The sequence below is a fragment of the Oncorhynchus masou genome, chromosome 10 (genome assembly GCF_036934945.1).
Source record: "Oncorhynchus masou masou isolate Uvic2021 chromosome 10, UVic_Omas_1.1, whole genome shotgun sequence".
Taxonomy (NCBI): Eukaryota; Metazoa; Chordata; class Actinopteri; order Salmoniformes; family Salmonidae; genus Oncorhynchus; species Oncorhynchus masou.
Window position 1 is genome coordinate 45,379,539 of NC_088221.1, and position 10,193 is coordinate 45,389,731.

At 37.4% G+C, this 10,193-nt stretch overlaps 1 protein-coding gene across 17 annotated transcripts in view; it reads left to right on the plus strand.

Annotated features, from left to right (window-relative positions):
* LOC135547673 (muscleblind-like protein 2a) overlaps positions 1–9,652 on the plus strand; it is a 44,999-nt gene extending 35,347 nt beyond the window's left edge. For 5 of the 17 annotated variants that reach the window (XM_064976869.1, XM_064976871.1, XM_064976877.1 and 2 more), the window contains one exon: positions 530–1,962. In XM_064976869.1, coding sequence (XP_064832941.1) covers positions 530–705 — 176 coding nt within the window. In that variant the 3' untranslated portion in view covers positions 706–1,962. Of the gene's footprint in view, positions 1–529; positions 1,969–5,787 lie in introns of those variants that run through there. The other 12 variants (XM_064976872.1, XM_064976873.1, XM_064976881.1 and 9 more) reach the window with 4 other exon arrangements.
* Positions 9,653–10,193: the final 541 nt, after the last annotated feature.

Consider the following 10,193-nt stretch of genomic DNA (forward strand, 5'->3'; position numbering starts at 1 on the left):
AATAGCAATAAGGCACCTCGAGGATTTGTGGTATATGGCCACTCCACTTTGCGTCGTGCATAATAACAGCCCTTAGCCGCGGTATATTGGCCATATATACCACACCCCCTTGGGCCTTATTGCTTAATTATATAATGAGCTTAGCTCTTTCTCTCAACATGGCCTTCCTCTGACAGCCATAATCAACAGTAACAACCACTATGCACTCTTGTTAGATTCTTTATTGCGCTACTAAATTAACTACTGTACTGCCTGGCTGTCCTAGCACTGATTCCCATGTCAGTCGACAGGGGCTATTTTATTCTGCAAGTCTCATCTACACCCTACACTTAAACCCACACACTATACTTCTAACACGCATTGGTTGTCATGGGCTTGTATCTGTGTATGCTCACCAAGCTAAAGAACCATTGGTTTCCATTGAGGGCTTGTATTTGTTTTTTGAATGTGTTGAAGCATGCTGAAAACTAGCTAACCTCTTTTTCTCCCTCATTTTCCTCTACTCACTTCCCACTGCACAATCACACAGGGTCAGTGTTTTGCATGTCTCCTGCTACCGGCGTTGGTAGGTCCCTTGTTTCTTTTTTTCTGATATCACCACTAATGAATGGAGAATATGGGTGGAATGTTTTCTCTGTTGGTTTAAAATACTTTCCTGTTATTTCAATATTCTCTTGGATAAATATTCTCTGGTTCAGGGGGTAAGGGTGTTTTTATATACGTTAGGAACCAGTACATTTTTAAATCACCTGTTGGGAAGTGTATTTTTATAACAAATTTCAGCATACATTTTTTTTTTATGTTAGTCATGTCTGTGTCAAAGCTCTGACTTTTATTTTATACTCTTTGCCATCACTGATTGGGCTACTTTTTCTTTCTTATGATTATTTAGTTTATTTAGTTTTGTGTCTGTTGTTCTCTGCAGTGATAATCATTCCGTTGTAGATAATACAAGTATTGAAAATATGTGACATCAGTTACAAGCGCTGCTTGTTGATATTTCTAGTTCTTTACTGCTCTGTGGATTAGGATCAGTTTGATCAGTTTCCCAGAGATTTTATTGGACATGTCTTGGTCTTTCCATATCAAATTGCTTTCCTCTATTTGTTTTAAAAGGGAACTTATTACTAACATAGCAGTGAAGATACCATCCTAATGATGATATATGATAAGCAAAACATCATTTTTCCATGTCCTAATTGGAAGCGTTTAGTTTCATATTGTCTTCTCTGGGAATCGGTCAACTATCTGACAAATTTCCTGAAATGTTACTTGAAGCTGCTTTCCTCCATTATTTCTCCCATGCTTTCATGCTTTGCACTGTGACTGCATAACCCTTTGCACTGTGATTGTATAACCATTTGCACTATGATTGCATGACCCTTTGCACTGTGATTGTATAACCATTTGCACTATTATTGCATGACCCTTTGCACTGTGATCGCATGCCATCTGCTGGTCTAACCTAGGGATCCTGAGTCGCGCAGCGGTCTAAGGCACTGCATCGCAGTGCTAGAGGCGTCACTACAGACCCGGGTTTGATCCCGGGCTGTATCACAACCGGCCGTGATCAGGAGTCCCAAAGGGCGGCGCACAATTGGCCCAGCGTCGTCCGGGTTAGGGGAGGGGTTGGCCGGGGTAGGCCGTCATTGTAAATAAGAATTTGTTCTTAACTGACTTGCCTAGTTAAATAAATATACAACAAAAATGGTTAAATAAAGGTTACATGAAAATAAAAACCTAATGATGGCTTGCTGCTGATGTTGTTGTACTGTATTCACCATGCAAAGAAGAAATAGACTAAATGTTGCTATGGTTACCATAATGCTCCAGCTACCTGTTCATTGCTTCCATGGTTCCCTTCCTGAAAAAGTACCCATGATGTACAGTGCTACGCCTGCTACTGTCTCTGCAGCAACTACTCCTGCCACAAGTGTTCCCTACGCAGCAACAGCACCAGCCAATCAGGTTTGCTCCTTTTTTAAAGCTTTCTTTCATGAATCCCTGAGCTCTGAATAAGTGCTGGTCATGACATCATCAAGGCTCTCCTGCCTGTTGCCTTGCTTAATGAGCAAGCTTGACTAGAATTATTCTACATGCTGTATTAAATATAGTAATGACAGAAAGCACTTAGAGAGCTCTCATCTGCAAATAGTAGTTTGTTGTGCTTTGCAGAACTTCCTTAGTTTTTTTTTAATTTAGTGACAATTTATTTTTATTTAATTCAGGTGTTACTATAATTCTGTTAAGTGAGAGAGAAAAAATAAGCTATAGATAAGCCTATGGGTTGAACCAGCCTAAATTAGTCCCTCAGACTAAAGAGACCAATTGAATCAATTAAAGCTTAGAATTTGCTGTTATTATCACAAGAAGGACTTAAGTGTGTGTGTGTGTGTGTGTGTTTGAGGGCTGGGCGTTATGGACAAAATATCAGATCACTGTATTTAAAAAAATAAATAAAGTTGGTCTGTACTTGATGGTAATTTTATGTTTTTGAATAATACAAGTTGTTAAATTGCTTCATGAATAGGTCGTGACCCTAGGGTGGCAACACATACATTCTTAAGTGATTTGAATGGGTTTTCCGACATTCTGATTGTTTGATACAGTTCAATTCAACTTCAATCAAAAATAATTGTTGACATTTTCATACATTTCTGCATTTCTTGTACTCATTTGAGATAATTTCCACACAATGGGCTGGACGATATGGGCAAACAATTTAGGCCTCATTTTTAACCAAATGTTGCAATTGTGATTTTACTTGTGATTTAGAGAAAAACATTTGGGTGAACTGTTGATATCATGGAAATAGAATGATTATTCTAATTCTGTAGTTAGAATATAATAGTGGGCACTTTGAATACAGTGTTCTTTGACATGACAATTAATTCAAATGCCAGGGAGGAGTTATTGTGACAGGGTAGGAACCAACGTGTTGGTCAGTGTTTCCTAGGGGACCCTATAATATTTGGTTACATATTGAATGCATTATCTTAGCTACTTCATGTAGCAAACATATTCATGCTTCCTCTTTGATTCAGAAGATACTGTTGCACAAACGACATGCTGATTTAGGCGTACACCATCACCTATATTATCAGGCCAACAAGATTTAGGCCCAACTTGCTAAGAAAAGACAAATTAGTTGTTTTGAAGATGTAAGAAACACAAACTAATAGTGTAGTTATAGAATGTTAGGGGATTTATATTAAGAAGCAAAGTGAAAACAGCCTTGATGTGGTTTAGTGGATGCTATACCCACTTATTTTGCAGTGGGCATTGTGTATACGGTAGGGTAGCCTAGTGGTTAGAGCGTTGGATTAGTAACCGAAAGGTTGCAAGTTCATATCCCTGAGCTGACAAGGTACAAATCTGTCGTTCTGCCCCTGAACAGGCAGTTAACCCACTGTTCCTAGGCTGTCATTGAAAATAAGAATTTGTTCTTAACTGACTTGCCTAGTTAAATAAAGGTAAAATAAATAAAAAGTACTCCCTTCTTAATCCCCACTGATACGTATCAAAATAGTGGAGTGGAGGTATATGATGTATAAATACATTTTGTAAACTCCATCTCATGTGCTACAGAAACACTGCCAATCAAACAGTAGTGCTAGGTGCCTGCACACTTCAATTAAAGGGGAACTACTCTCAGCAATCAACATTTCTTTGATTTTTCCCAGACCTCAAAAGTGGTCTCCTGATGTAGTTTAAGCATTGGACTTAGAATATACCATTTTGTTGTTTAAAAAATAAATAGAAAAAATAAAGAAGGTCTGACTTTGAGAACCATAATCTGAAAAAATTAAGTAAAAATCTGAACCTGTGAATTTCTCACACAGTTTATCTGTTTCAATAGTAGGCCTACTATTATCCGACTGAACAGTACAGCTTGGGTTGGCCTGACTGTGAAAGACCAATATGGGCTTCATCATTTTAGATCATTCAGAGTGTATGTCACTGCTGCTCATAGAATGTTTCACACAGTGTGCCTTTCCTTTGCCTGAACGGGCCGGGCCGTTCGACAAAAATTGTGGCAAAATTAGAGTAATACCCACTTCTCAATGCACCGCTACACCACTGGTTGTCATCAACATTGTTGCATGTGTTGCATTGACCATGCAGACTGAACACAAGTGTCTCGTGGTCGAGGAACAACAAATGCGCTCCATGCGTACCAGGCGCCGAGGGCTAGGTCTGTGTGGAAAGTGGTATGGAGAGAGATGACTCAAGTAACGCTGTGTGTAACGTCCATTACTTCGCATCACATTTAACAAACCAAACATTCAAATACCGTTACAGAAGGTAAAGTTAAAAAAACAACAACAAAAAAATGTCCTGCATATATATATTTTTTTTACATCTTTATTTAACTAGGCAAGTCAGTTAAGAACAAATTCTTATTTTCAATGATGGCCTAGGAACAGTGGGTTAGCTGCCTGTTCAGGGGCAGAATGACAGATTTGTACCTGTCAGCTTGGGGGTTTGAACTTGCAAACTTCCGGTTACTAGTCCAACGCTCTAACCACTAGGCTACGCTGCCTCCCCATATAGTTTTCACTGCTTTGGCATGATGTTCAGTGTATACTGATATACACTGGTATACCGCTCAGCCCTAGTGTGTGTGTGTGACAGGGCTGTCACATGTGCCTGTGACTTTCCTGTGTTGTCTCTTTTAGACACTTCCTCTTGGGGGGGGGGGGGTCAGGTCAGATTCTGGGAGAACGTTAAAACATACGCATACTTGCAAACCACCAGCCTTGTCCTGAAGCTTATTCTGCTGGATGTTTTGGTATTTTATTTCACCCAGGTTGTTAACATGGAATATACACTGAGTGTATAAAACATTAGGAACGCCTGCTCTTTCCGTGACGTAGCCTGACCACGTGAATCCAGGTGAAAGCTACGATCCTCTATTGATGTCACTTGTTAAATCCACTTCAATCAGTGTAGATGAAGGGGGAGGAGACAGGTTAAAGGAGGATTATAAAGCCTTGAGACATGGATTGTGTATGTGTGCTATTCCTATATTAGCAAGGTGTTCCTAATGTTTGGTGTATTCACTCAGTGTATATGTGTGTCTCCCGAGTGGCTCAGCGGTCTAAGGCACTGCATCTCAATGCAAGAGGCGTCACTGCAGTCCCTGGTTTGAATCCAGGCTGCATCAATTGGCCCAGAGTCATCTGGGTTTGCCCGGGGTAGGCCGTCATTGTAAATAAGAGTTTTGTTCTTTAACTGACTTGCCTGGTTAAATAAATAATAAATAAATATTCAACAAAAATCTCTAGCTAGGCTATTTAAAAAAAAAAAAAAAAACTTTCTCTGATTTCAATTAGTTTTTGTTGAGATTTGCAACATTTTAGTTTGCGCTGTTGTTGTCGATTTTTGTTATTTTTTTATTTTCAATGTTATTACAATAACCTGGGTATGTAGACTACTGCCTCAGCTCTGAATCTGATCTGAAAGATGTCTCAACTCAACAGAATTATGTTTGTTTTACATACAGGATTTAAATGTCTATTTTACCCATGGTTTTCTTTGTTTCGTCAGCATTGTTTGATTATACTGGTCACAGTTTTTTGCTACTGTTCTACTTCTGCACATAAGAGCCCCTTTTTTGTTTCATCATTTCCTACCATGAATCTTGTACAGAGCTGCATCAGTACTGTTTTTGTCTTCCAAAAAACTCACTGGCACCGTTACTTGGACCTAAGGGCAATCAGTCATGTTGATTGTGAATGCCACCAATTGCGTAACATGATGTCTCAATCTCTGCTCCTAAAACAGATCATCCTCAAGTAACTAACAGGAAAGGAACAGAGTGTCAAGACGCTGCCCTTAGAGGTCCCAAACAGCCCGTCTGTAAATACTACATTTGCTCCACAAGAGAACTACAGCAACCTGCATGCTGAGAAGAAGATTAGAGGCAATGTATAACATTGAGCTATGGTAAAATACATATATATATATGATATACCAGTGTTGCTAGGACTACTACCATTACTGATATGTAAATGTATGATTTTATTATATGTATACACACATGATTGGGGATTCTGAAAATGTAATTGTAAAGGTTTTCAACAATTACTTTTATGACCTTTTTAATGTTTTGCTAAAACTACACAACTCACCCAAATCAAACATTTTTTTTTTTTGCAGAATTGATTGTGCATCTTAAGTGTTTGATTCCTTTTATTTAAAACAGACCATTGAAACGCTTTCTTGTTTTTACCCCATATACAAATGTACACTTGGCCTGTGCATCAGGCTGGAAGGAGTGCTCTTCTTGTTCTTGTAAAGGATGAATGTGACGGAGGATGTATAGTCTGTTGTTGTTTATCCGATGGTTGTTCTCTGAGTATAGGATCACTGCTCCCCCTCCCGGTGTGCCTTGGTCCCTTTATGATGAAGGAATAAGACATTCTTCTACCTTTATGGTGGCCAAATGGCAGTGATATAATCAGCCACTAATTCCAGAATTGATCATGAATCTAGCGATCACTGGTTCCAAGTGTCTGTTTGCGTTGCACTGTTTGCGTTATGTCTATTGGGCCTTGAGTATTTTAGCATTCATCCAAGAAATACCAGATGTGCCAATGACCTAGCAGAGTGATTGGTGGGCTGAAAATAAGCCACCTTAGAGGATTTGAAAGTCTTGAGTAAGAGTTTGGTGAGCTATTAGACATTTAAAGGGTGAGGTGGTTTTACTCCGAGGCCACAGACATTTAAAGGGTTAGGTGGTTTTACCCCGAGGCCACAGACATTTAAAGGGTTAGGTGGTTTTACTCCGAGGCCACAGACATTTAAAGGGTTAGGTGGTTTTACCCCGAGGCCACAGACATTTAAAGGGTTAGGTGGTTATACTCCGAGGCCACAGACATTTAAAGGGTTAGGTGGTTTTACTCCGAGGCCACAGACATTAAAGAGGGAACAGAATGATAAGACTTCAAAAGAAAGGTACAGTACATGTGGTGATCTTTGTTTAAAAGGCTGACTTACACACGACGGGAGGTCACTTGTTGATCCGGTCTTATTTTAACTGTAGAAGTGCCTAAAGTAATGTGTATATAACATGCATCTTCAAAAAGGCTGTGTGAAAAAAAAAATATATATATTCCAAATTTAAATAGAAAACCCTCACAATTTCTCAAAACACTCCACACTCTGACAATAATCACTTCTGGAAGAAAATGAACACCTGTTTTGTGTGATGTGAATTCAGTGCATTGGTACTCTTTGTACAGCGGGTTAGTTTTCACTGCTTTAACTTTTCATTGATCATTGACTTTTTATTTTAAACATTTTTTTAAATGTCAATATCTGACAGATCTGAACATGACTGCTTTGGCATGATGTTCAGTGAGGGTTCATTATGTAACATGGTTTAGCTTCATGAGTTGAATGTTTTTTTTTTTTTGCGACTAAAAAAAGTGATTGGAGGTTAGAAAACCGGATATGTATTGTAATTCTATGTTGCTAACTCATTCTTCTCTTTATACAGCTGTCTTTATCATATCCTCACGTTTACTGCATTGATATCATAGTCTAACATCTTTCAAGTCTAACATCTTTCAAGTAGAATGTATCACAATACATGTTTTGGTGGTAGGACGTGGTCACATTACAAATGTAATGAAACTCGTATAACTCTACATATATTATTGTCAAAGCTTCATTGTATTTACAAACTGGTCTATAAAACTAGCACTTACAAACAGAAGACAGATTTATCCACCAGTGCAAAGTCTATACATGTTATTTACAGTAGGGTATAAAAGACTAATGAAGCCAGTTATTTACAGAAGGATATAAAAGATGAAAATAAAGTAAAAAATATTGAACTATTTACAATTTATCTACGCATACCATTATTTTACCTTTTTGCTCAAACTTGTATGTTTTATTTACTCTTGAAATAACAGTTTAAAAAAATTCACACAGGTGCAAACTCGAAATGTTACCCAGTCTTTCATTCTCCCCTTTTCATTTTGTGTGTGAGTGAAATCTGTCTGTAAAAATTAAAAAAAAAAAAAAAAAACTCAACAGTATCACAAGGAGATTTTTTTTCCCATGATGTTTGATCAATTCAGACAATCAACAGTGAGACTCCTTCACTCATGTCCTTTCCATCTGTCTTTTTCCATCACTTTTTTTATTTAAGATTTTCAGAAAAGTTCATTTTTATGTAACGTTTGATGGAAATAAATGGAATATACTTAGTTTTATTTGTTTAACATTAGTTATTGAACAATGTTGTATTCTATTTTAAAATGAATGTAATTTATTAAGCTGAGCTTTGCTCTGCTGGTGGTTCCTCAAAGGACCTGTCCTGTCACGTTAGCCTATGAAAAACCATCTGTGATCAGGGATGGAATGTTGGAGCTGCCAATGGTAAGCTTTCACATCTCGTCCTTGTCACTGCCTTGTCACTTATACAGGACAACACACTGCAGTACGAGCAAGGTTGTAGAATTGCTTTTATTATGTATAAAAACTGTTTATTGTAGAGGTCACAGTCTACCAAAAAAATAAACATTTAAGTTAATGTACTTTTCATTGTAGTACAGTATAATTTCATAACTATATTAATTTTTCTCCTAAAGTTGCAATTACGGAAGCTCTGTATTTTTGGAAATTATGTAATTGTTATGCATTTCTAGAGCACTGCAACACACTAGATTGTATTGCCGGAATCTGAACATTTCCTATGTTATGGCAAAAACAATATTTTCAAAATCATGTTGCCTTGGTATCACAAAATATTCATTTTGCATTTGACAGCCAACCCATGGCATTTACATACATACCCATTAATACATGCTCTAATCTTTCTATTCCACCAGATAAAAAGTGTCCCTCGACTCATACAAAGGGAAAACTCAAAGCACTTTTGTTAAACATATAGTCTTGGGTATGGCTAATGTGGCAGTGATTCTCCTAAATTATGTCAATGTTTCTATGAAAATGTTTATTTCAGTGTTTAATTTCAACTTGATTTTTGCTAAATGTTTTGAATGTTGTTATAGCTAGTTAAATCTGCACCTGAAAGTCAGTCGACATTTTAGATCACCCAATCAAAAGAGTTGGACAGTCAGATTGTGTTCACTTTTACTGACCCAATAGTAACAGGATTCCTTAGCACTTTGTGAACAGTTGGTAAACTGATCTGAGCAGACTAGCTTATTAGTGATCTTTGCCTTGCCTTTTGATGTATTGTTCTTTAAGTTGTTATGTGTTAGGACTCATGAAATATTAAGGATTGTAATTAGTCTATTGCAATTTGTGAAATATGCTGTTTTAATTCTCACTACAGTACATTTTCATTTTGAGGTCAAAATGGTAGATTGTAAAGAGTGCAGTCAAATATTTCACTGAGAAAAGCTTGATGAGAACTGACAGGTGCCATTCTAAATGGTGGTGCTACAGTTACTGCAGGGTTATGTTTAAACTGCTGTGCTGGTTCACATATGGTTCCATCTGTAGTGCCGTACTCTAGAACAGAGGGGACAAACCCTTACTAATTTTGAATCTGTTCATGTGGCAATTTTAAATGTTTTATTTGTGCTCATTTATGTTATATACAGTAGTTTTGGTAAATGCAAAATTGTGTAAAATCTAATGTTAAAAAATAAATAAAAGTTTAAGTAAATGTCAAGTTTCTGATTTCCTTTGTTTTGGTGATTCACATAGGAAATAATATGCCTATTTATATGGGGTATTTTAAATAAGCAGAGGACATTATTTCACAAGTCCCAAATAATGAAATGCTCCATGTCAGGAATTGTTAGGTTCGGTTTAGTCTTATCCCATTTCCTATGACAAAAAAAACCCACATTAATTATTAGGTATTTTTGGATGAATATGCTAAATTGTTGCTATTTGTATCGAATTGTCTATGCACATCTGTATCTGATAACACAACTTTGCAGATATTGCAAAGACATTGACTTATCCAAATGCATCCACATCCTGCTGTCTAGTTATTTATAGTCCTCTATACAGTCTAGTCCAAGATGGTATTTTGCTCGCCTCCACCTTCACATTGTACTGATGTTTGTCTGAAAGGTTACTTTTTTGATGCATGTACACGGCTGGTAGCGTTACCATCGCAACAGCATCCAGGCGCACATTCCTAGTCTTGGAAACACATCCTCAAGCTGCTTCTGTGATTGGATGAGCGCCCCGAGGAT